Source organism: Nicotiana sylvestris, chromosome 8, assembly GCF_000393655.2.
Source record: "Nicotiana sylvestris chromosome 8, ASM39365v2, whole genome shotgun sequence".
Lineage (NCBI taxonomy): Eukaryota > Viridiplantae > Streptophyta > Magnoliopsida > Solanales > Solanaceae > Nicotiana > Nicotiana sylvestris.
The window spans coordinates 156,693,758-156,720,189 of record NC_091064.1 but is presented as its reverse complement, the minus strand read 5'-3'; the positions used below and the strand labels follow the sequence as shown (position 1 = coordinate 156,720,189).

Below are 26,432 nucleotides of genomic sequence, written 5' to 3'. Positions count from 1 at the left end.
CTTTCAAGCGTTCTTCTTTTCTGATCTTCAGCTTAGGCTTTGTTTGTAGAGTGAAGAAATATATGTACTCTCTGACAATTAGGGGAATTGCATTTGCTTCGCTTCATCGGAACGACATATAATTTCATAAATTCTACTTACAGTCTTTAGAGACTAGAGTTATAATTTGCTTCAATTTGATCAAGTAAAATTTATTCCCTTTGGTGGATTAAAATTTTATAATCTTTATTCAAAAAATTTATATTTATTACTGGAAAAATATTATAAGGTGTAATTACCTTATAAGAGAATAGACTCCCAGACTTGCCATTATGAAAATTTAACTTTTTTAAGTACTGTTTTATTTCTCCTCCCTCCTATTTAAAGTCCTTTTTGTAAGAAGTTTTTTTTCCCTCTCTAATGCTTGCATTGTAATTTATGTTTATGTTCAGAATCTCATGATTCTATTCCTTATATTTGTGTTACTTAAATATTTAATAATAATAAAAAAAATCTCATAACATATATTATTAGCTTCTTTAATATTTTAATTCCTGAGTTTCCACTACTAAGGTTTTCCTCCTCCAATTTCTTCGCCCTTCTCTCTTTAGAGATTTTGTCGGTTCATTACTTTAGTATTTTTCTGTTGTCTTTGAATTTCTTTTTAGGATGGTGGACAGCGGGATCGATCTCTCATTCGTGATACTTATCCGTTCAAAGTGTGAGGAAGATCGATGGAGTTGAATGCGACAACTCTAAGAAAGGATTTAGTACTTTAATTTGTCCGTGATTGTTTTGAGTATTATTTAGCTTATGCAAACTCCTTTCGCTCTCTATTGTATCTTTGTTGATTCACGACTTTTGCCTTTGCATTATTCTTCTTATAATATAGCTAATGACCTGAAAATTTAGAAATTGCCTTTCCTCTATTCTGATCCATCTCCTATTAATAAATTTTCTTGGCGTTAAGTGTTTATCATTCGGAAAATCTACTCAAACCCTGTGTTAGAAAAATGGTATAAGCATAGCTTTGTATAGTTTTGTCATGTAAAATACCTCATTTGGCCATGTAAAGATACAACGGCCAACTGCGAGTAAGGCTGAATGTTAACCTCAATAAATAGTCATACTACAAAAATAAAAAGAAAGGAAAATACGAAAAATAGTCCTTAGCTTGTGAAATTTTTTGCTTTTAGAAATCGATAAAAGATTAAGGGGTACGACAATAATACATGTATGGAATGGGAAAGCATGGAAGAAATGAAAGAGGAGAAAGTTAAAAACTAACAAAGGATAACATCGGCATTATAGACAATAGTTGTACTGTTAGGAGAAAAAGAATACTTATTTTGTATGCTCTCTTTTATGAATGCTTCAAAAGGAATACTGTTGTTATTTAATACATATGTTTGACATCTCTTATAAATTGACTAAAATTTTAACCGCGCGAAGCGCGGTAAATTTACTAGTAATTATATAGTTTGTGCTCCACACAATCTAAAAATATAATACGATTCAACACAAATACGAATATATTATAATTAAATAAATCTAAAAATGTTTGATTTTGTATTTTTCTAACTTCATTTGTTATTTGATCATCATTGTCTAAAAATATAATACGATTCAACACAAACACAAATACATCATTGTATTAGGATAACTTTTTATTTGTGATAGATGAATTATCTAATAGTATAGAAGATGAGAGACAATTAAAAAAATAGATATCTAAATCTAAATTATGAGAATAAGCTCATAAGGTGGAAAAGAAAAATTCGGGGAAATGAACGAAGAAATTAAGAGAAAAAAGAGAATTAAGATTGGGCACAAAAATTACTATTGCAGCTATAGAAAAGAACTAAAACCTCTAAATTTGATTAAGAGTGAATATAAATTAATTTAAAATACGGACACTTTACACAAATATTGAGGACCAATGATAAGAAGATGAACGCGTACTTGGAATAGAATTGGGAATTCAGGAGCAAGAAAGAACATTTTTTGAGTCAAATATAAAAAGGAAAAGAGTTTTTTATTTTATTTATTAATATACTTTAAAAAGAAAAAATACAAAATGTTATCATGTAATTACCATCAATTTTTTGCTCCCTTGAGAATTGGGGCATGTAATAACCTAATTTTAATAAAGCTCAATTTTATTAACTAAGTAAATATATAAAAGATAAATGTACCAAATTGTTAATTACTCAAACTAATTGCAATATATATTTTCAAACAAACATTAAAGGTGCGCATCGGGAGTGTTCAATTTGTTGGGCCAGTGCTAGCACAGGCCCACGCCTATCTAGTTCAACTATACGCAAGGGCACTCTCCTTCGGAAAAAAAGAAAAAAGAGACAAGGGGAAACAGTATTTGAATGGAAAAGATAATGAACAGAACCAACTGAACGTACAATCATCAAAGAGCTTTGTACAATGCATGTTACTACGAGCGTACATCTTTCTTCTTTTTTGTTTCTTTGAACAACCACCAAAAGTTCAAATTTCAAAATTAAAATCAGAATAGCCCTCCATCGGCGCGCTCGCACCAAGTCCGCCGCAACCGCAATGTCAGGGATATCGAAGGCGGCGCCGGGAGCATTCACGATAACACCACACAAGCTCTCAATTTGCATTCTCATTCAAGTCTATGCTCCTCCCTCCCAAACCTCTGTCCCTTTCCCTTTCTCTTCTGTCTCTCAACACAATCTTCTCGCCTCATTCTTATTATCTCTCACTAAGGTAATTTTTCTTTTATCTCTTCCTAGCTTTCAAATTCTGAGTGATTATTAGATAGTCCATTAGAAATTATTCAGTTTCAATCGTGGTTATTTTCTGCTGACAGTGTTTTTTTACTGAACAACACTAAGCACTGATTTTGACTTTGAAACTACTTCGGTGAAAATTGATGCTGGTTAAATCCGGTAAATGGAGCTTCTGAAATAATAAATATTAGTTATTTCTTACTACTCAAGATAATATATCATGTTTAATAAATATTTAGTTATTCAGCAAGCAGTTTAAATGTAATTAACTTTATGAAAAAGTGGTTTTGTTTATATGATAACTAAACGCTGATTTTCATTATCCGAGCTAGTGATGTAATCAGCTAAAAGAACCAAATCAAATAGCCCCTAGAGGTCGGCATTTTTTGCTGCTTTTTACTTTATTAGAACTGGATTTATGTTGATAGGGTTAGAATTTCTGATTTGAGCTTAATTTTCTTCATTTCTAGAAAAAAAAGGTCCTGAAACTTTTTCTATGGTGTTTGGTATACATTATGCTGATTTGAATTTTATTAGTCATTTAGGACTATATATCAATGATTTTGTGGGCAAAATGGTTGGCGGTCTAAATCTCCAAGCACAGTGTAGAGAATGCTGTTTGAACAGAGTAAATTTGTCTTTTTTCTTGGAACAGTCTTCTGAGGATATTTTTGAGCCAAAGCTGGATGAACTCATCTCACAGCTGAATGAAATTGGAGGCGTACTGAAGCATTGGTTGAGCGACCATTTAGCTGGAAAGCTATCATCTTTAGCCTCACCAGACGATTTGTTTAACTTTTTTAATGACTTGCGAGGTAATGGAACTTATTATTTATCTAAGTTTGTAACCTGCTTAGCTTTTTATTTACGAAGTTTTATCATTTATGTTATTATTATGAATAGGCATACTTGGGGGTTCTGATTCAAATGTCATGGATGACGCTCAAATCATTTTGGATCCTAGGAGCAATCTTGGAGTCTTTGTTCGTCGTTGCTTACTTGCGTTTAACCTATTGTCATTTGAGGTACTATTGAGCTATTCATTATCTTGTTAGAAGGACTTGGCTCTGTCAAGACAATGGCACCAATGAAGCATAAAGTTCAATGCATGAGTCTTAGGTGTTATTCTTCTTGTGCAGTCATTGCTATTATTGAACAATTTGAATTTTGATTTTACTTTTCCAATTTGACTTGCTATTGCGATTTATTTTTGCTTGGATCATGCATAGGGTAAATCCACTCAATGAAAGGTTGATAAACATTTATCTCTGGATTGTTTTTCTGTGTAGGCTGTCTGTCATCTTTTGACAAATGTAGCAACATATTGCAAGGAATCTCTCTCAGCTTATCCTCCTTATGAGTTATCACATTTCAACGATTCTGATAGCTATACTGAAGCACCAAAGCACTATGAGAACATGGATTTGGAGAATTTTGTTGTTGAGAAAGTCAACAAAGAAATCGAAGCAAGAAATGTGGTTGACGAAAAGCTTTCCTTCCACAATCATGCACCTAAAGCTTTAGTTAGATCAATTGAAGGTATTTTTCTTTGGTATATTTGTAGAAGTAAAATCATATCTGTATGCATTGGGAAAGATTGATTCCTGTATGGTGCAAAATTTACGTGCAATCATTCAGTTGAGGATACTGCTATTATCACTTCATGAGAAAGGGCTTTGTGTTCCAAAAGAAAGAGTAGAGTTATGCTTCTTCCAACATTATTTTCTAGCTATTTGTAGCAAGGATAATCATTCCTTGTAGTTATTCCAACATGAACAAGGATTTTAGTGCATCATATAGGTAGTACGCAATTTAAAGCACTATTCAGATTTACTGTGCGAACGACGAACAAAACCAGGATTCTAGTTTCAGATGATATTCTCATGTTGAATTTAGTTCACATTCTATGAAATCCAGATCCAGTTGGCTACAGAGCTTCATGGGATCTCGTAGTTTTGTCCTTTTTCTGTGTAGATGAGTAACTTATTCAGAAGCTTGGTCAGTAGGTATACAAATTTACGGGAGTTTCCCATTAAGGGAATTCCGAAAAATAACACGAACAAAAGCTGCAGCAGCTATTATAGACCCTTACTGATTGCTGTAGTAGACTTACTTACCTGCCTAAGACATGATGATTTTGTAGACGAATAACTTATTTTTAAGACTATCAATAGAAGTATAAAGGATATACAGGCATTTTCCTCTTATGCAGTAGAAAATATTAAGGAAATTCCAGAAAGTAAAATTAACAGAAGCTGTAGCGACTATACCGACCTTTACTGATTGCTGTAGTGGTCTTATTTACCTTCCTAAGATGTGATGTGTTGATGTATGCTCAGTAATCCGGGTATCTTATTCAGCTTTGAACTGTCTTTGGTTCTTGCTTACTGAAATACTTGGAAATGAATAAGCCTAGATAAACGATATTTATGCTTTTTTAGTGCTTAATGTTAGTTAGCCATGAGTTGCAGATCATTATTCTTCTCCTGGGCCACAAATTAAAAGAATCACTAAGCCAAGAGAAGTTAGCACATGCGAATCTTCTTCTTGTGATGCATCGGATTGTGTTGATTCTCAGACTGGAGCTTTCTTACGTACAAATTGGCAAATACAAGGATATCTCTTGGAGCAAGCTGATACAATTGAAAGGTGGCTGAAGTTTTATCGAATACTTATGTCAGCATATCATGTTTTTTCTAGATTCTTAAGCAAATAATTTATCTTCTCTTTCAGGCAGGGAAGCTCCTTCACTCTCAATGCTTTTGAGTCTGTATTGAAGGACCTTCTTAAATTAGCTCCAGAGTTACATCGTGTAAGATGCTATGAAGTGATGTGTTTTGGGGATTTGAGTAGAATTTGTATTATCTGTCTCTAAAGTAACTTTTTCTGCATTTTATGAAGGTTCACTTCTTGCGTTACTTGAATAGCCTTTATCATCAGGACTATCATACTGCTCTAGAAAATATCCACCGGTATTTTGATTACAGGTATACTTATATCGTCTATTATGTTGTATCTACATTTCAAACGTCCTTCATGTTTGCATTAATAACAATTCACAGATTCTTTGGATGATGCTCAGTGTAGTATAATTGCAGTAGTTAGCCGGTAAAAGTTTACTCAAAGACACCAGCAATCTGCCAGGAAATACTAGACATGTGGTTTGAAGAATGATATTCTGTTTACTTATTCTAGGCAACCATAATGTGAGCTTGGGGCTTACCCTTGCAATTCTATGGGCATCCCAGGGATTAGACTATGACCGAGCAAGCTAATTTCTTCCTGACAATCTTATCATCTATGATGATCTTATCGTGCTTATGAACCTGGACTAATTAGGCCTTGGGGCAATGATGATTTGGTCCTATCTTCAAGTTAAATGGTCGATTCCTAGGATCAATAAGTTTTTTGTAAATGCAATGACTAGAAGTTATGTTGACAAACATACAGTTTGAGGTATAATTAAGCAATGATTCCAGAAGGTTTTTATAGATGTTGTGTCCTAAATCTATTGAAAAATAAGAATTGTCCCATAGCTCATTGAAGCAATGCTAATTTAAGGATGGATGGCCTAGTGATCAGTGAAGTGGGTGAGAATCATGAGGCCTCAGGTTCAAATCCCAGCGAGGAAAAAAAACCGATGAGATATTTTCGCATCTGTCCAAGCTTTGGTGGGTAGAGTAACTTGGTACCTGTTGTTCGTGGGAGGTGGCAGGTATCCCATGAAATTAGTCGAGGTGCGCATAAGCCAACCCGGACACTATGGTTTAAAAAAGAAGCCAACCCGGACACTATGGTTTAAAAAAGAAGGAAGAGAGAGAGAGAGAATTGCAGGGCTTGAGGTTGGGTTAAATGTGTCATGATCATTATTACTAGTGTGAAATTAAGAAAAATTTCTCATTAACTTAATCTTTTTAACAATTTACAAGAGATGTTCCTTATATCGGAATCTTAGGCTACATACTTCTCTATGCTAATAAGGTAATTCCGTAATCAAATAAAGATTATCCTACAGTATTCTATATAATATTCTATAAGATTTTCTTTGTTCAAGTACAATGAGGACATGTATGAATTTAGACTTGACATTCTAAGTTTCTAACGCACCGCCTCAAAGTCAAAGTCAAAGTGGAGAGACCAACTTGAGTTTGCTTATATTGGAATAATAGAAATTTGACATTGAAATCTCGCTGGGATAGTGCACAATCACAAAAAAGCGATGCTAGAGTCCTTTCCTCCGAAAAGTCATTGGTAAGTACACAATGAAAGAAAGTGCTTCTTGCACTACTATGTAATTGAAGAGTTTGAGAGTACGCAGTGAATCCACCCGCCACAGAAAAAGGAATTTATTCTCAACCATGTAAAAAGGATATTGTGTTGTAAATTTCCAAGACATTATCAACCTAATTTAAATTGCAGAACAATGACAAATAATTCAAGGTTTATATGAGGGCACTGATAGCATAGAAGTTAGTAGCATCTATCGGTGTGATCGTTCATGCCATCAGAATGATCGCCATGAATGATCCTAAAGAGAGGAGCATCACCTCAATAGTTGTCATAGAGAAGAGCATCGCCTGGACGGTCATCCGGAGAGTAATGATGCCGGTTGTCGAAGAGAGGAGTGGTGTTGGATACAAGGAAGAAGAGAAGAAGAACAATGGCCCGGGGGCAAAACATATTGTCCAGCACAGCTCGCCAGTAGTTTAAGTTATTTGAATCTTTACCAAGATTGTAGAGGCTATGGTACCATGTGAAAATAAGAAAAACTTCTCCTTAACTCGATTTTATAAAACAGTTTGCAAAGAAGTGCTCCTAATAAAGGAGTCTTATGCTACGTACAATATGGTAAATATTCAATCTCCATACTAGTAAGATAAGTAAATATTCCTTAATAAAATACATAATGCACTACAATATTATAAGGTTATCCTTACTCAAGTATGATGAATTTAGACAGATATAAATCTAGACCACATATTCACATGATAACACTTTGCAAATAGATCTGAGAAATATTTTTACCAAAGTGCAGGGACGGAAGGATGTGATTTTATACCTTCTTCTTCAACCGGTTGCAATAGCTTTGGGAGATATGAAGTTGCTTTATTATGCTTGGGAATGATGCATTTTCATTTTGGGCACCCAAAACAAGCTTTGGAGGTAGGCATATTCAACGTCATTTCCTACCTTCACCGTCCATGTTATGTTTTTCATACTTTATTGATTTTGATGTAGGTCATGCCCCCCTTATTGGTGTGCTGAAGGTGAGGGTGGGCGTAGGAGTGGTCTTAGGATCTTTGCTGTTGCACTTTGGCATAACAACTATTTGCTTGATATTTTCAGGTGTTGACAGAAGCTGTTCGTGTGTCTCAACAGGTGGCCATATTTTTTCCTTCCCTTTTTTCGACTATGGCTTCCCTTCTCTTATATGTGATCTTTTATTCCTTTGTGCACTAAAGTGGCATATAATATTGTTTGTTCACTTGCATTGATACAAATTTGTCATATTGAGAAATTTTTCAGATGAAAGGCAACCAAGATTAAAACCACGGGATCTTAATGGCTATCAACATATGCATTTGCGATGATACAGCTAATGTTGATAAAATGCTTAAAAAAATTGCTTTGTTAATCACTTCTAGTGGCATTTTATGATTGGTTGACCAATACTTAGCAAGTCAAAAGTGAAGGCTTGGTTGGTTGAGCTCCCTCTTCTGTCTTGCTATGTTTGTCTCTAGTTTAAGGAGAGAAATAAAGTCAGTTAATGGTGCTTTAAGGGGAAGAAACTCGAAGCGGCTGGACCCATATAAAATTAACTTTTACTCAGCCACTCAACTACCATCGACACCTCAAGTTAGCATAATACTTCTTCTATCTCTTTTTGTTGAATATAGTATGAATGACCATGGAGTTTAATGTTGTAATTGACTTGTTATTATATTAGTAGGAATAGAATTATTATCGTTAATTGATAAGTTTGCATGATGTGAAATGCATATTGTGATTGTATGAATATTGCTTTTTGAAATGATTAGAACTATCAAAGAACGAGAGTGTTGATAATATTATTATTTGTACAAGTGAATCAAGCATTTCGGACATTGCAAAAATGGAGGCGTATCATACAATTGGGATGGAGGGAGTACTTTTGGGCCAACTATTCTTTGGGGAGTCATATACTTATTCTGTGCACATACCTTTCCCTTCATTTGTTTTTGACAATAAATGGACCTTTGGCCTAACTCAACTCCAAAAGCTAGCTGATGAGATGAGGATTGTCCAAGTTCACATAAGGAGACTAAATTCCCATCCCACAACTGATGTGGGACAAACTCAACAGTTTTCTATAAGATATTTCTTGATTATTTTGTAATTGGTTTCTTGCCGCGTAGTGCTCATGGGGAAAATCCTGTTTGCTTGTTTTACATGGATCTTTTGCTATTTCGGCTGTTCATGCTCTTTGATAGAATCTTCTTTCTCTTCTTTCTGGTAATTACAAATTTATCTGGGACAAAAAGCTCTCCTTTGGTGTGCCATATTTTCACAGTTAGCTATCACCGGTTTCAAGTTTTGTTTCTTCTCAAGTTGTACAATTGCTGGGTAGAGCATTTGCTTCTGTAAGGAAACATGATATTGAGTGACCTGACTTAGTGGCAGAAGAACCCATAATTTACTGGAAGTTAACTCAGTTAAAGCAAGTCCCTAATCTTGGTCTAGTTTAGTTTTATTGTCTATTTTGTCTCAAAGAGTTTATCCTAACAAGGAGTTAAAAATGCAATTGATGTATACCACCTTTCCTATGCTAAAGAAGTATATCATCATAGCAGTCCCAATTATATTGCAATCTTTTGATGGTAGTTTGGAGACCATTGAATTTCCTGCATTCCTTCTTTAGGCGTTTTTCATTATATTGTGCTATAGGATTATGAACAAATACTTTTTCTTGTCACCAACTAGTTGGCAGATGATTGGTTTTGCAATATTTCCTTGCATGGGGTGTCTGCACAAGATGATGAATGGACACTGCTATTTAATTGATGCCCATCGAACCTTTTCATAATTGGATACCGGGGAAATTAGCGCAATTGTTGTTTGCCTTCAAGATCTACATATACTATACATAAAAAATACTACGTCTATTTTCATTCTTGGTCTCTCTGCAACTTATTTCAGTATCCTAAAAATTTCCGTCACATCTTATATTGTAACAGAAGTTACATAGATCCTGTCTCTACACTTTCCAGTGCAACTCCTCATTTTTATTTTCTTAAATATCTGAAAGTAACTTTTAGCAGTTGCATTTTTCCCGGTGTATAAACAACAAACTTCAACCGTTGTTTAAACAATCATCTAAATCAGAACAAAAGGCTCCATCTGGGGAGGAGCTTTAACATTTTTTATCAAATTGCATAACTTGCTTAGCTGATGGCCAAACGTGCAAACTCTGAATAAAGAAAATTGAAAAGATACTGAAATTACAAATCTCCGAAACGGTATCCATCTCTTTACATTATACCTTGTGACCAATGCATTAACAGCAACTGGCGAAGGAGCTCCAAGAAAACGGAGACCTCTCTTCACTATCAGCTGAATCCATTCAGAATTGTTTTTAAATGCTAAAATGTGAATCCCGCTGATGAAAAGGCACAAATGGAATTCGGTTGAAGTGTCAATGTCTTCAATGGTTTCGGCCTGTCTTTCACTGTATTGATCAAAACTCTGGTAGAAAGTTTTTAACTTCCTTTCCAGGAGAGAGCAATGGATATGGTTATCCGGTCCTCCCAGATTTCAGTTTGTTTCAACCATAAACAGGCTTGATGTGCCTGTAATAACTTTTTCCCTGTAGAGTTGCCTCTTTATTTAATTTATAACATCCCTTACTAGGAGATCTAATATTTCTCCTCTCTTCATATGCAGCAAAATAATGATAGTTGTCTTGCTTACACGTTAGCAGCAATTTGCAAGATGTTGTCTGAATTTGGAGTCTCAAATATGAGGGGGCTTATCGGATCATCCTATTCACCTGTAACCAGTATAGGAACTTCATTATCCACTCAACAACTCTTATATGTTCTATTGAGAAGATCCTTAAAGCGAGCGGAAAGTCTAAAGCTGAAACGACTGGTTGCGTCTAATCATCTTGCCATGGCTAAATTCGACCTGACTGTAAGCACTTTAATCACTCTCTTGTGTATGCATTGCAGTGACCAAATAATTAATGGTGATTTTTAATCATACCATACACCAAGGTAGACCCATTTGCATGAGTAAAGTGTGTTTATGTAAAGGCACCTTCTTTTAAAGAAAAAAGTGTATATGTGTAAAGTGGAAAAATGTAAAGGCGGTAAGAAATAGAAGCGGTACCCATTCTCGCTCATTCATGTTGCAAGGTGTTACTCATTTTGTGTCCTTGAATATGTCGCACAAATTACTCAATTGAATTTGTTGCTTTTGGATGTTCATTCACTCAGATAAGACAATTAAAGTGTAACATAACATCTTTTTATTGGGTTTTGGATAATCCAATGGAGGGATGGTAAACTTTTGAGATTTGGAGAGTATGTGAAATAGCCAGCACAAGGTATTATTCATGAACTTAATGTAATATTAGCATTTCTTACTTTATTTAATCAGACTGTGGATACTTTTAGTTTCATCATCCCATTTATCTGTCTCCTATTTGAGATATCTTAAAGGTGTTAGATACATTATGCCCCAGGTTCAGAAGTAGAGGTAATAAAATGAGGGATATGTGGTCGGTGCATGTCATGAGTTCGGATCCTGTTAGTGAACCAAGTATGATATTTAAGTGGAGAAGAATAGAGGGGCAAACCCCATTGCCCTTGGAGTTTCAGATCTGGAATTAGTGGATTTATTATTATTAAAAAAAATAAAATTCATTTCACGTCAGTTGGAAAAAAGGTTCAAATCTATAAACTAAGTGGAATCTAAACTGTTGTATGTGTTTTCCCTTGAATTAAATATTTTTGCAGAAATGCTACTCAATCCATCAATCAATCAACTAAAGTCCAATCCCAAATTATTGGGGCTTACGAAATGCTACAATATAGTATAGCAAATTCTTCCCAGTTGCTTAACATTCACATTCACATCCACAAGCCTTTTATCTAAGGGCTTGATAATTTTGGCATGCTCCATTGCTCTCCGTACTCCCCGTACTTATCCCTGAGCAACAACAACAACAACAAACATAGTGAAATCCCACAAGTGGGGTCTGGGGAAGGTAAAGTGTACGCAGACCTTACCCTATGACGGTAGAGAGGTTATTTCCGAAAGACCCTCGGCTCAAGAGAAGTGAAAATGAAGTAATAAATAGACAGTAGCAACAACAAGGTAATTAAACATGGGCGCAAATGGAGATATGTGCAATAACAGAAATCTAAGAATACGACACTATAAGAATAGAGTCAATCTCGGTGGAAATAATGACACAATGTGAAATAGCAAGGGGCTCGGAATAGGAAAATACTACTCTAGACTGCCTGTCAACCTACAACCCTAATCCTCGACCTCCACATCCTCCTATCGAGGGTCATGTCCTCGGTGAGCTGAAGTAGCGCCATGTCCTGCCTAACCACCTCACCCCAGTACTTCTTAGGCCTCCCTCTACCCCTCCTCTGACCTGCCATGTTCAACCTCTCACACCTCCTAGCCGGTGTATCAGAGTCCTCCTCTTCATATGTTCGAACCGTCTCAGCCTCGATTCCCGCAACTTATCTTCTACAGGAGCCACGCCCACCTTGTCCCTTATATACTCGTTCCTAATATTATCTTTTCTGGTATGCCCACACATTCATCTCAACATCCTCATTTACGCTACTTTCAACTTCTGGACATGAGATTTCTTGACTGGCCAACCCTCGGCTCCATACAACATGGCCAGTCTAACTATCAGTTTATAGAACTTGCCCTTAAGTCTAGGTGGTACATTCTTGTCACACAAAATACCAGAAGCGAGCCTCCATTTCATCCATCTCGCTCCAATACGATGTGCGACTTCCTCGTCGATCTCCCCGTTACCCTGTATCACAGACCCAAGATATTTGAAACTATCTCTCCTGGGGATGACTTATGTATCCAGCTTCACGTCCATTTCTGCTTCATGAGCCCCAACACTAAGCTTACACTCCAAATACTTATCCTTGAGCGATGTTATTAAAATCCATTGTTTCCTCGCTTAGTGATCCGAAGCGAGAAGTTATTGTTTCATGGATGAAGCCATGCGCTTTATAGAAGTGTGCGCTTCAAACTATGATGCACAAAGTGAGCTCAACAACAAGCAACCGGTTTTGTGAATCTTAACTTTGAGGAGTTGGGTTAATATTGACATTATTGTACATTGAACAATTAAATTAGTTATTTTTAATTGCAATTTGTTCATTATAAGTACTAAATTCATATATGTATTTGGATCTTTTTAATTTCGTGAATTGTGCGCTCAACTTCAAAAAAGCGTGCGCTTCACTTCTCGCTTTTCGCTTCAAGTCCTATGGACCATGTCGCTTTTTTGTTCCTCCTCAATCCTTCATAACCATTTCCAAGCAAAACTCAATTACTGTTACATCCGTCATCCCCAACAGACCATCCTTAATAGGCAAAGTGATGTTACCCCTGTCAGCAGGTGAATTTTTTTTCTGACTTCCATTTCCATCTGAGAAAAACTTACCTATACAGCTGCTCAATTTTCTTAGTCCTTGCTACAGGCATTTCTATGAGAGACAGGTTGTAAGTAGATAGGTTGATATATTACCTGCTCCAACTTACATCCCTTAGAGAGGTATTGTTTCTTCTCTCCTCCTAGTGGTTCCTCAAACTCCGTGAAAATGGGACTCCGAGCTCGATCTGATATGAATTGTGATTAGCAACTAAAGGCAACCACAAATACATAAGGATTGCTGATTTTACATCTATAAACCTGATTCGACTTTTCTAGTTTCGTATATTACAATTGGAATCATCCTTAAATTGATCTTAAGTTCTGACAGTGATTGGGAGCACAACAAAACTCCTATTACGTGCTTAGTTGGATTGATTAGCATCACAATTAAAGTATCACGGTAAACAACCAGGGAGTCATCGACCACATCCTTAGGTCCACTTGTTGTATCTTAGAAGCCATTAATAGCCCCCTGTGCTGTGATGCGCCAGAGAAACAGAAAGGAAAGCATATTTGGGAAAGCAAAACTTCAAGGAAAGGCTATCACCACTAATTTCTTAGAGCAAATGAACTATATGTCTCCAAAAACTAGTTCTCAACCTGTCCCAGTATCCCTGTTATAGGTTTAAAATAGCCACTGTAGAGCCCTTAAACTTAAGATCAGTATCAGACCCTTAGCTGACGATTAGCCCGACTATTGATTTCTATTTGATGCTTATCGAACTTTTACTTGGAGTGCTTCAACGCTGCAGCAAATGCATATAGAAGTATTAGAACTTTTAGGATAAAACTAGCCCTTGTTACTTTAGTTGGATTCTTCATATAATAACCTTATCAGAAAAGGAAAATTATTGCCATTTCTAAAACAAATACTTACGAGTAAAAAATTCTTTTCATAGTTTATGAACCTGACAGGGCGAGTAATTTGATCAAGTAGCGAGTTTCAGATCAACTGTTGGGTTCTATAGCTGAACTGCAGGTATATGAAAAATTGGTACCATAATAGAAACAATAAACTGTAGGTATTAATTTTTTGTGGTATCATCATTTTTTCTTAAACTCCTGTGAGTATGTCTTCTAATTTTGAAAATAAAGGAAAAATATGACCATCCATTTTCGTACTTATTCTAATCATGCATATAACACAACCCAAATGACCAAAAGGAATTGAAATTATATATAGATTATTATTTTATTGTTTTTAATGACATATATAAACTGTAGGCATAGCCCAGGGGCATGCAGTTCTTCCAATTAATCTTTGAAAAGGTCAGTTGTCTAAATGAAAATGTAAGCTATCCCAGTATGGTCAAACTACCAGGGTCACATTGCCCGTGTTTCACATTTTAGGTCTGTAAGTGATTGAACTTATGCCTGGCTCATGCTTAATTTTTAAGTAGTCAACATCTTCCAAGAGCCAAAATTTGTTCATGGTTCGGTCCTTATGAATTTGTTCATTTCTCAGCTTATTCTTGCACTTCCCTTCAGTTCAAACACGAAAGTCACCTTCACACAACAACTGTGAACAGAGTTGTACTAGGAGATTGCTTTGAACTTCACATGAGCAAGACTGGCTTAATACGAGGAACAGAATTTTGTCCTGAAACGAGAGTTTCCAGATCGCCACAAATCAAACTTCTGTTCAATTTTATAAAAACAAAGTGAGAGTGGACAGCTGAGATAATATTTCTCTTCCATTTCCTGCTTTCTTGGAATTAAGTAATTCTGTGAAATGCATTTGAAGCTGGTTGAAGTGTCACTACTTCACTTACCATCGGAAGGCCTGGCCAGAGATGGGCTTAAATGCCATCTGCTACATTCTTATAAGTTCGCTTGCAATGCTCTGCACATATATTGTTCCTTTTGCCAGCTGTAGATGCTTAGTTTCATCTGGGATATTGAGCCAGATATTTTCTCTGTATTTATTGTTAACTAACTCAAGGAACATTAATGCCTCTCATCATGGAGAGTCATTGCTGAACATTGTATTGTTAGAGGGCTTTTCACTTTCTTCATATGGTTGATGTATATGTTTAATTTTTAAGGAAACTTAACTCGTGACATTTACTGTGCAGCAAGTGCAAAGACCTTTGCTTTCATTTGGTCCAAAAGCTTCCATGAAACTTGCAACATGCCCAATTAATGTCTGCAAGGTTATATTCGCTCATAGACATTGCTTAATCTATAAAGTATAAAGTTTCTTTTTGTGTTGTCGATTTCTTTGTCCTGATTGTATTCATTTTTGCAGGAACTGAGGTTGAGTTCTCATCTAATTAATGAATATGGTGATGAGGCTTCACTAATGATCTCGGACGGGGCTTTTTGTACTCAATGGATTAAGAACTTAAAGAAGCCAAAATGTTCCGTTATCTTTTCCCATGAGAATGAATGTAGGAGTAATACTGATGCTCTCCAGTTCTGTGGGCAGCCATGTTCCATCCCTGGATCTGTGCTGCAACTTTTAGGCTCTTCGTATTTGTTCCGTGCTACTGCTTGGGAGGTCTACGGCAGGTGACGTGATGATCTTTGTTCTCATGCTTGTTTTGCATACAGTACGGTATTATTATCTATGTGAGATATGTTGCTTGTGCAATTAACGATTAAGTGATGTTTCAGAAGCATGAAAATATTCTGCCTAGGTGACCACTGCCAATTCTAAAATTTGCTAAATTCATGGTTAGCCAGTCTATGCCATTACTTATGATAAATGTTTGGGAAAGGGTTATTAAGAAGGAGCAACAAATCTGCTTCACTGCAGAATTAGAAAAATCCCCAAGTGTCATTACTTTCAAATGCAAAATAACAAGTATTACTCCCTCGCTTCCCGATTTAAGGGTTTCACCTTGACTGGGCAGGTATTAAGGCCTTAATAGTTCAAGTCTTTTAGATTTTGAAAATTGAATTTGACTTCTGAATAATTTGAAGAACTTAAGTACAAAATGTGGCACTATGGTGCTCTCTTGATAGGAGAATATTGGAAAAGTATTTAAGTAAGGGAAAAGCTTATCTTTTCGAGAAATGGACAGCCCTTTGGGCAACCAAAATGAAATTTAGGTCATTTAATTTAGGCGGACAAGTAAATCCTTAGTGTGAGCAGTTAATGATGCTATATATCTATCCTATATTTCAGTCCTGCACAAGAACAAAACAGGAAATTTAAAAAATTGAAGTTTTTGGTCAGTTTACTATTAAATAACATATTTTATGGATGTTTAGTTGCAAAATGAACTGAAACTAAAGGTCATAAAGGAAGATTGTAAGCTTTTCTTGTCCCTTTAACTATAGTTTTAGATCCTTTAGTTAAAACGATAGTAGAAGAGACTAAAGGAGATTTGAGGTTAGAAACAGACCAGAGATGTGGTTGGAATCCAAAGGATGAATACTATGTCACATAGGCAAAGTTACCAAGTTGAGCTATATCAGCTATAGAGCTATGTAAGCTATAGAAAAGGATGATGGCTGCTGTTTTCCTGTGCAGTGCCGAAGATGATCATCACAGTTAGCTCCAGTACTAAACAGAAAGCTTAATAATTTATCATTAGTTCCATGTACTAAACAGCATAAAACATAGCACCTAATTAGGGGAGTGTGTTCTTCTGTAGTTTTAGGACTTGCGGAATGAGAATGATATTTAAGATTTCTTCACAACCTTAATTTATTATAAAAGGACTAACTCACTCTTAAATTTTTTGGATTTGCAACGGAAATAGGAAAGCAGTGTCCAATTTGCGTAACCCAGAGTAACAAAGTATGAAGCCAGTTGGAGATTATGAACACCAACTCGAAATGGTTTTGCCTTATAAGCTTGTAGATCAAATGCTGCATTGTCAGTTCAAAGAAGGCTAGATAGAACTTCCAATGCAGTTCACATTTTTAGGTGTTTTATTGTCACCTGTCAGCTATGTATATAATCTGTACATCTCAAAGTACTCAATTCTAGTTCAGATGTCTTTACTGATTTTCTTCTCCTTTTATATGCTAATTTAGTGCACCTCTTGCTCGAATGAATGCACTGCTTTATGCGACATGCTTTGCCGACTCATCGAGGTAATACTTGTTTGAATTTTTAAGTAGTTGAGCTGTTTGAAACTGTGCCTCCATATTTGTCAACTGAAATTTTCTTTCTTTTCTCCATGCAGTTTGGATGATGTGGCATTAGCGTATGGAAAACTTATCCAGCATCTAGCAGTATTTAAAGGATACAAAGGTTTGCTCAAAATATTTTAGTACTTCATAAGTATTCTTGAATTGGCATAGTTACACAGTAGTTGTACATGTATCTGTTGGCTCATGTCATTATGGTGCATAGATGATAGTAGTAGAGCGGTACTATACTTTAAGTTATTTGCTGATGCATTGTTGACTTGATTTCTTTTGTTTATTCAGTGGAATTACATTCTTTTCTTGATCACCCATAAGGTAAACCTATACTGCTTGAGATGTTGCTTGCTTTTAGACATAATTTCCATTTGGTATCACTACTGTGTTTTGACCCTGTGCAATTTTTCTGTGTGCCCTGGAGATTTTTCTTTGGTCCTAAAGTAGCTGTCAAGAAAATGGACCATAGGCCTAACTAAACTCCAAAAGCTGGCTCATTAGACCCAAGACCATATAAGAAGACCACAGACCATTCCCTCAACCAATTTTGGACACTCTAGCAATTATCCCTACCTCAACACGACTACAACTAAACATGTGTACTGTGAACAAACATATAATTGGAGCCCAACATTGGGTAAACCTAGAATAGGTATGAGCTTGAATCTGATACCATGTTAAGAAATTGGACCTTGGGCCTAACTCAACCCCAAAAGTTAGCTCATGTGGTGAGGATTGCCTAAAATCATACAAGGAGACATGATAAAGACTGTGGGCCTTGAGCCTATTCCTTCAACCAATGTGGGACACAAATCTTTGAAGACTTACCAGAGGGCTTGGTAAGAACTGAACACAGCCTTCTGACAAACATGTCTGTTCAAGTAAAAATTGGTGTCTTGGCAGAAATGCAGGAAAGTGCAGAACTGATTAGCCTTCTCTTCTAGAGACGAATAACATTTATGTCTAATTTAGTCGGAAGAAAGATAGAAGTAGGTCAAATGGAAATATGATTGTGATAGGCTAATGAGTTGTGGCCAAAGTGGTCTCCCGTAAATACTAGGCTACCTCATACCAGTTCATGTTACAATAAGCATTTTGGCAGTAGTGCGGGAAAAAGCTTCAGAACTAATTAGCCTTTTCTTGTAGAGAAGAACATTGCTGTGCAATCCGGTCGGGAGAAGGTAGAAATAGATGAAATTAAATAGATCATGATAGGCTACTGAGTTATGGCCAAAGTGTTTGCCGGTAAATTTTAGACAATCTCATCAGTTGGTAGGGATCCATAATTGTCTTCAGTCTTATGCCAGGTTTTAGTTTACTGTGCCCAAATTAGTATATAATCTTTCATACTTCATTTATACATATGTGAGAGTAGGAAGGCAGATCTATTTCTTTCCTTTCTCTGTTAAAAAAACTTATCCTCTTCCCCTACGTCCCTCAGAAAATACAAGGAAAGCATAGTGGAAAAGTGACTTGATGTTATAGTTTTTAGTTTATTTTTGTCTTTTTTGCTTATACTCAATAATGGCTTCTTTTGTGCGCCTTCAGAAGCTTTTGCTGCTCTGAAACTTGCGGAGGAGAAGTTTTTATCTGTTTCAAAGTCACAAATTCAGCTTGTAAAACTTCAGTTGCTCCATGATCATGCTTTACATACGTAAGGAGACTTCTCTAATGCTAATCAAGTTGCATAAAATTATCCTTACTTGGTTTTAAACTTCCTTTTGCTTGTCTGATTGGATATTAGTTGCCTCTCAGGGGAAATTTAAAACTTGCTCAACAGTTGTGTGATGAGCTAGGTGTTTTAGCCTCTTCAGTAACTGGTGTAGATATAGAGATAAAAGTTGAAGCTAGCCTCCGCCATGCACGAATACTAATTGCAGCGAACCAATTTAGCCAGGTAGTCTGCTTTCCTTTAGTTAGATCTCTTTCGAGTTGATTCAGTAAGGTATATGTTGGATGGTGAACTTGTTCTTATATCCACATGACCTGCTAACTTAATAGTTTCTACTTCTCTTTTTGAACTTTGAACAAATGATATGATGCAAGAATGTAATTGATTAATTTTTTTGCTCATGTACTATCATTTCTAATCAAAAGAAGAATGTGCCACTTGTTCCGAAGAAAAGGTGAATGAATAATGAAAAGGAATATGGTCAATTACATCCTACACTGGTGATTTTCAAATACACTTGTGATAGAAAATTGGATATCTTTGTTGCTTGCTCTTTGGTCAGGAAAAGATTTAAGTTTTCTTGTTTTTCTTTCTGCTTTTCCCTCTTCTATTTGCATAAATATATTCACTTTTAAGGCTTTGGCTGTTCTTCTAAGTGAATCATCATACTGTTGTGCTGATGATCATGTTTTTTCTTTAGTTCATTGCCTGTATTAGTACTGATAGATCATTTTCATTGTCCTCAAGGCCTTCAATTTTCTCGAAAACTTGCATGGTTTTCTGTAATGAGCAGTTTTTTCTCATGATAATGGACATGAAAATCACAAGGCCATGGTCTGGTTCAAAGTGGCAGCACCAGCAAGTCTGGTCTTGGTTCTAAAGTCTAGTAATATTTGATCATGCTTGATTCTGTGCAAAGCATGCTTGCAAACTGAGTATGAATAGTTCATTTACAGGTTTTCTTTTGCCTTTGATGCCGAGGATTTTAACGACATCGACTCTACTCTCTGGTCTTGCAGCCAATGTGGTGATAATGATCATTCTGCAAGACTATTCTGAATGAGCTGTTACCTTAAGATATTGGAATATCACCTACCAAAAAGAAAATATTTGAATATCAAATTTGTTTATATAGACAAGTCCACCCTGAATCTCTTTTCCCCAAGTTCTCACAAATTTTGTTTCTCTTTCATCTGATAACTTGATATTGTGCTGTGGTGCTAAAGTATTTTTCATCCTTTTCTGATTTTCTAAGCTATAGGCAATAATTTGCTCTAGTTTGAATAGTGACAGAGGCCAAAGGCAATAAGCATCTAAAGAATTTCTTAATTTCCATTCTTGTGCATATGATTCTTCCAGGCAGCATCTATCGCACACTCTCTCTTCTGTATGTGCTACAAATTCAGTTTACAAGTCGAGAATGCCACTGTTCTTCTTTTACTTGCAGAGATACACAAGGTATTGATTTACTGTTAATCGATATTTTTGCTCACAGGCAAGTACTTTCTTATAAAAAATATCACCTCGTCAGAAGAAATGGAACTTCTTTTACCGCTTATGCATCTTCACCATTGGATTTGTAAAATTTGAACTACTGAGACCCACACTCTTTCCTTTCTCTGACATGATCAAGATGTAATATAACTATGTTCATCCATTTCAGAGATCAGGAAATGCTGTTTTAGGTATTCCGTACGCGTTGGCAAGCCTTTCCTTTTGTAAATCATTCAACTTAGACCTTCTCAAAGCATCTGCTACGCTGACGCTGGCGGAGCTTTGGCTCTCACTTGGATCAAGTCATGCAAAAAGAGCTTTGGCTCTCATACATGGGGCATTTCCTGTACTTCTTGGTCACGGTGGTTTGGAGCTTCGTGCTCGGGCTTTTATTACTGAAGCAAAATGCTATCTTGCTGACTCGAGCTTTTCAGGTGCCTTATCGGAATTTTAATGCTCCACCTGTTTGCATACTTACTGTAAATATGACTTTTCATTAGCTTGTGCTCTAATCAGATCTCATTTTTGAGTTTTAACTACATCCTGTGTTTTCAACCTCATATATAATTCTTGTCCATGTCACCCAAATGATGCAAATGCCTCCACATTTTGCGAACTACGTTTTTCAAGTAATGGATTACATGGTCCATCATAAGTGAGAATCAGAGGATTAAGAGAAATTTGGGCAGTTTTTTTGCGTAAGGACTCTTTTTTAGCAATTATAGCTCTTGTGATTGCCTACGATTTTATGAATCAGAATGGAATAGGAGAACCTGCCCATCAGTCCAATAGTTCGCCTCATCTCCAGCCATGACTTTCCATCTACCTTCCCAATCAAGCTGCCCTCCATTCCCACCTCCCATGGTTCATATATCCTTTGACCTTGAGATTTTTATGATTAATTTTTCGCTCTTTGAATATGATTTACCATATTTGAGTCAAATATAAATGACAAGGACAAACTAGTTCCACTTGAAAACAATTATAACCTAAATTGAAAATAATATCTTTTGGGATTTAGCTGGTATAAGTGTATCAATGAAGTCTTATGAAGTCTTTTGTGGCCTTCCTCGCAAGAATTACATCATCCTGCCCTGTACCTCACTTGAGACTCTACCTCCCATTAATGCACACACAGAGACATGCAAGTCACTTAGAAATTGAAAATTAACTAGCTGCTGAATTTTCTTGTTGCGCTGTCTTCTTAAATTAATTAGCTTCCCTGTGCTTAGTGTTACTTAATGTTCTCAGTATCTGAAGAACCAGAAATGGTACTTGAACCGTTGACGCAGGCTGCCAAAGACCTGGAACTTCTAGAGGTTAGTCAATATGGACAATTTAGCATTCAATTCAATGACATTTATACTCTAGTTAAAAGACTTCAGTTTTGGTTCCAAGAAATTTGTAATTCCTCATTGTGTATTAATATGCTAAAAGAAGTACATTGGATTACGTTGTGGGAAGTGATATACATCAATAGCTAAGTGAAATAATATCTAGAAAATACAAAATTTGTATTCCATGAAATTCATCTTTCTATCTTAAATTTAATGTTCTTCCTCTTTACCCTGTCAAAAAACCTTAACTCTAAGCAAATGTGTGTGTGTTTGGGTGAGGTTTTTTGTGTTCATATATATGGACAAATAGGTGTAAGCCTGCTATACGAAATAAAAACATGTTAAAAGTAGAATGTAAATGAGAAACACAAAGGCAGAACTATCTAAAATTATCATTTGAGTGAGGTGAAGGAGAATTAAAAAGGGAAAGTAAAGAAAGGTACAATTCTTTAAACTGTAATTACCAATTACATGAGATTAATGGAAAGAAATGAAAGGGCTGAGGCCGAAAAGAAGCAATTCTATAAGATTAGGGTTCAGTTAGGTGAACTAAATGCTCTTCAGAATTGAGAACCAATTGAGTCAGGTGAAGTAAAAGAGAAAAAGATTAAAGTACGTGAATTAACCTTCTCCATTTTCCTGACCCTCTTCAAAGAAAGTATTTTCCTTAAAATATACTTAGTTTTTCCCTCCTCGATCCACCCCATTTTCTTTTCCATCATACTTGTTTTATTGTTCCAAATCTTAGAAAAGTAAATGCATGTTCCATTCTGGGCCTTGCAGAATACTTTTCGGACTCCAGCTTCTATTTGTTAGCTGAATTCGATAAAATAATGGTCTCCGGAGATATTTAATCTGCAAAATTTACTCTTATCTCATCAATTCTCGTGAACGTGGAGTAGCTAATGCTGTTTGTGTAGCACTAGATTTGGCATTTTGCATCCAGTTCCATTGTAAATTATCATATTTTCTTCCATTAATTCTCTAGGCGTCAATCAGAAGTAGGAACAATTGAGAGATACTCTAGAGAATAAAAGATTTTAAGATAAGTAGAAGTAAGACATAGTATAAGCACTGCCAGTGTAGTTCCATGAGAAAGATGAAGGTGGAACGAAATTAGAGGTGATTATTGTGGCTAAATGTATACTGTGAGAAGGCACGAGAGAAAATATGATATATTGATATTGTGTGTTCAATACAATACAAGAGGTCCTTATTTATAGCTATACTATACAAGGACATACTACTCCTATTCCAATGTGGGACAAGACTACATTATGTACATATCTAACCCTTCCCCTCAAGCCGGTGCATACACATCATATGTACCGAGCTTGTTACACATGTAACTAATACGAAAACCAGTAAGAGACTTAGTGAAAATATCTGCTAGTTGATCATTCGACTTTACAAACTTTGTAACAATATCTCCTGAAAGTATTTTTTCGCTGACAAAGTGACAGTCGATCTCAATGTGTTTAGTCCTCTCATGGAACACCGGATTTGACGCAATATGAAGAGCAACTTGGTTATCACACACTAGTTCCATCCTTGCTGATTTCTCCGAACTTTAACTCCATGAGCAACTGCTTGACCCAAACTAACTCACACGTTGCCATAGCCATGGCCCGATATTCCACTTCGGCGCTAGATCGAGCAACTACATTTTGTTTTTTGCTCTTCCACAAGACCAAATTACCTCCTACTAGAACACAATATCCAGATGTAGATCGTCTATCAGAAGGTGATCCTGCCCAATCAACATCTGTGTACCCAACAATCTGCTTGTGGCCTCAATCCTCGAATAGTAATCCTTTGCCTGGAGCTGACTTTATATACCGAAGAATACGAACAACTGCATCCCAGTGACTATCACAAGGAGAATCCATAAACTGACTTACAACACTCACCGGAAAAGAAATGTCAGGTCTAGTCACTGTGAGGTAATTCAATTTTCCAACCAACCTCCTATATCTCGTGGGGTCTCTAAGAGGCTCCCCCTATCCAGGCAGAAGCTTAGCATTCAGAACCATAGGAGAGTCAATAGGTCTGCAACCTCAGTACCTAGGTCCGCTGTGAAATAACAATACCTGAGCTAGACTGAGCGACCTCAGTACCTAGAAAATACTTCAGTCTGCCCAGATCCTTGGTTTGGAAGTGCTGAAAGAGATATTACTTCAGATTAGTAATACCATCATGATCGTTGCTAGTAATAACAATATCATCAACATAAACCACCAGATAAATACACAGATTCGGAGCAGAATGCTAATAAAACGCAGAGTGATCAGCCTCACTACGAGTCATGCCGAACTCCTGAATAATTGTGCTGAACTTACCAAACCAGGCTCGAGGGGACTGTTTCAAACCATATAGTGACCTGCGCAATCTGCATACACCACCACTAAACTCCCCTGAGTAACAAAACCAGGTGGTTGCTCCATATAAACTTCCTCGTCAAGATCATCGTGGAGAAAAGCATTCTTAATGTCTCATTGATAAAGAGGCCAATGACGTACATCAGCCATGGACAAAAAAAGACGAACAGATGCTACTTTAGCCACGGGAGAGAAAGTATCACTATAATCAAACCCAAAAATCTGAGTATATCCTTTTGCAACAAGACAAGCCTTAAGCCGATCAACCTGGCCATCCGGGCCGACTTTGACTGCATAAACCCAACGACAACCAACAGTAGACTTACTTGCAGGAAGAGGAACAAGCTCCCAAGTGCCACTCGCATGTAAAGCAAACATCTCGTTAATCATAGCTTGTCGCCATTCAGGATGAGACAGTGCCTCACCTGTAGACTTAGGAATAGAAACAATGGACAAAGAAGATATAAAAGCATAATGAGGTGACGACAGACGATGATAACTTAGACCAACATAGTTGGGATTAGGATTAAGTGTGGACCTTACACCTTTGCGGAGTGCAATTGGTTGACTAAGAGGAGACAAGTCCGTAGTAGGTGCATAATCTGATGTAGGACGTGAATCACCTGGGCCTGATGCTGGATGTGGACGGCGATGATAAGTCAAGAGTGGCGGAGCTGCAGAAGGTTGAACTGGATTATGTGGAGCAATTGGACCTATATGTGGTGGAACTGGAGCTATAGATGGTGGAGCTGGAGATGTAGAGGAAGATGGATGGGAGATAGTGACTAAATCTCCAAAAGAAGAGACTGGTAGTACCTCAGAAATATCTAAGTGATTACCTGGACCAGTGAAGTATGATTGGGTTTCAAAGAAGGTAACATCAACGGACATAAGGTGCCGCTGGAGGTCAGGAGAATAGCATCGATACCCCTTTTGCGTTCTCGAGAAACCAAGAAATATGCACTTAAGAGCACGGGGAGCTAACTTATCTATTCCTGGAGTAAGGTTATGGACAAAACAAGTGCTTCCAAAGACACGGGGTGGAAGAGAGAACAAAGGTAAGTGAGGAAACATAACAGAGAATGGAACTTGGCTATGGATAGCTGAAGATGGCATACGATTAATAAGATAGCAAGATGTAAGAACTGCATCCCCCCAAAAACGCAACGGAGCATGAGATTGTATTAGTAGGGTACGAGCAGTTTTAATAAGATGTCTATTCTTTCTTTCAGCTACCCCGTTTTGTTGAGATGTGTATGGACAAGATGTTTGATGAATAATCCCATGAGATTTCATAAACTGCTGAAATGGGAAAGACAAATACTCTCGGGCATTATCACTACGAAATGTGCGAATAGAACCCCCAAATTGATTTTGAATTTCAGCGTGAAAGGTCTGGAAAATAGAAAACAACTCAGATCGATTTTTTATCAAAAATATCCAGGTGCACCAAGAATAGTCATCAATGAAACTAACAAAGTAGCGGAATCCTAAGGTAGAACTGACCCGACTAGGACCCCAAATATCTGAATGGACTAAGGTAAAAGGTGACTCTGCTCGATTATCAATACGTCGAGGAAAATGAGAGCGGGTATGCTTACCGAGCTGACAAGACTCACACTTTAGAGCTGACAAGTGAGATAAGCCAGGTACCATTTTCTGAAGTTTTGACAAACTAGGATGTCCCAACCGTTTATGTAATAAATTTGGTGAATCAGTAACATGACAAGTTGTTGAAGGAAGACAAGATGTGAGTCCATGTGATTTAGCAAGGATAAGGTAATAAAGTCCATTTGATGCACGCCCGGTACTAATGATCCGCCCTGTACTGCGTTCCTGTATAAAAACATGGTCATCAAGAAATAATACGACACATTTAAGTGATTTGGCTAGGCGGCTAACAACTATGAGATTAAAAGGACTATTAGGGACATAAAGAACCGAATCTAAAGGTAAGGAAGAAATTGGGCTTGCTTGACCTATTGCAGTTGCCATGGTTTGAGACCCATTGGCCATTGTGACTCT

General features: G+C 36.7%; 1 protein-coding gene across 1 annotated transcript in view; it reads left to right on the top strand.

Annotated features, from left to right (window-relative positions):
- Positions 1 to 2,350: 2,350 nt before the first annotated feature.
- Positions 2,351 to 26,432, top strand: part of LOC104227232 (anaphase-promoting complex subunit 5) — a 29,145-nt gene continuing 5,063 nt past the window's right edge. Inside the window, exons 1-19 of the mRNA XM_009779434.2 lie at positions 2,351 to 2,724; positions 3,403 to 3,562; positions 3,651 to 3,772; positions 4,037 to 4,286; positions 5,219 to 5,396; positions 5,481 to 5,559; positions 5,649 to 5,734; positions 7,778 to 7,910; positions 8,094 to 8,126; positions 10,668 to 10,916; positions 15,504 to 15,581; positions 15,677 to 15,939; positions 17,416 to 17,475; positions 17,568 to 17,635; positions 19,075 to 19,180; positions 19,282 to 19,423; positions 20,558 to 20,656; positions 20,862 to 21,126; positions 21,944 to 22,011. Of these exons, the coding sequence (XP_009777736.1) occupies positions 2,551 to 2,724; positions 3,403 to 3,562; positions 3,651 to 3,772; positions 4,037 to 4,286; positions 5,219 to 5,396; positions 5,481 to 5,559; positions 5,649 to 5,734; positions 7,778 to 7,910; positions 8,094 to 8,126; positions 10,668 to 10,916; positions 15,504 to 15,581; positions 15,677 to 15,939; positions 17,416 to 17,475; positions 17,568 to 17,635; positions 19,075 to 19,180; positions 19,282 to 19,423; positions 20,558 to 20,656; positions 20,862 to 21,126; positions 21,944 to 22,011 (2,613 nt within the window). The 5' untranslated portion in view covers positions 2,351 to 2,550. The remainder of the gene's footprint in view (positions 2,725 to 3,402; positions 3,563 to 3,650; positions 3,773 to 4,036; positions 4,287 to 5,218; positions 5,397 to 5,480; positions 5,560 to 5,648; positions 5,735 to 7,777; positions 7,911 to 8,093; positions 8,127 to 10,667; positions 10,917 to 15,503; positions 15,582 to 15,676; positions 15,940 to 17,415; positions 17,476 to 17,567; positions 17,636 to 19,074; positions 19,181 to 19,281; positions 19,424 to 20,557; positions 20,657 to 20,861; positions 21,127 to 21,943; positions 22,012 to 26,432) is intronic.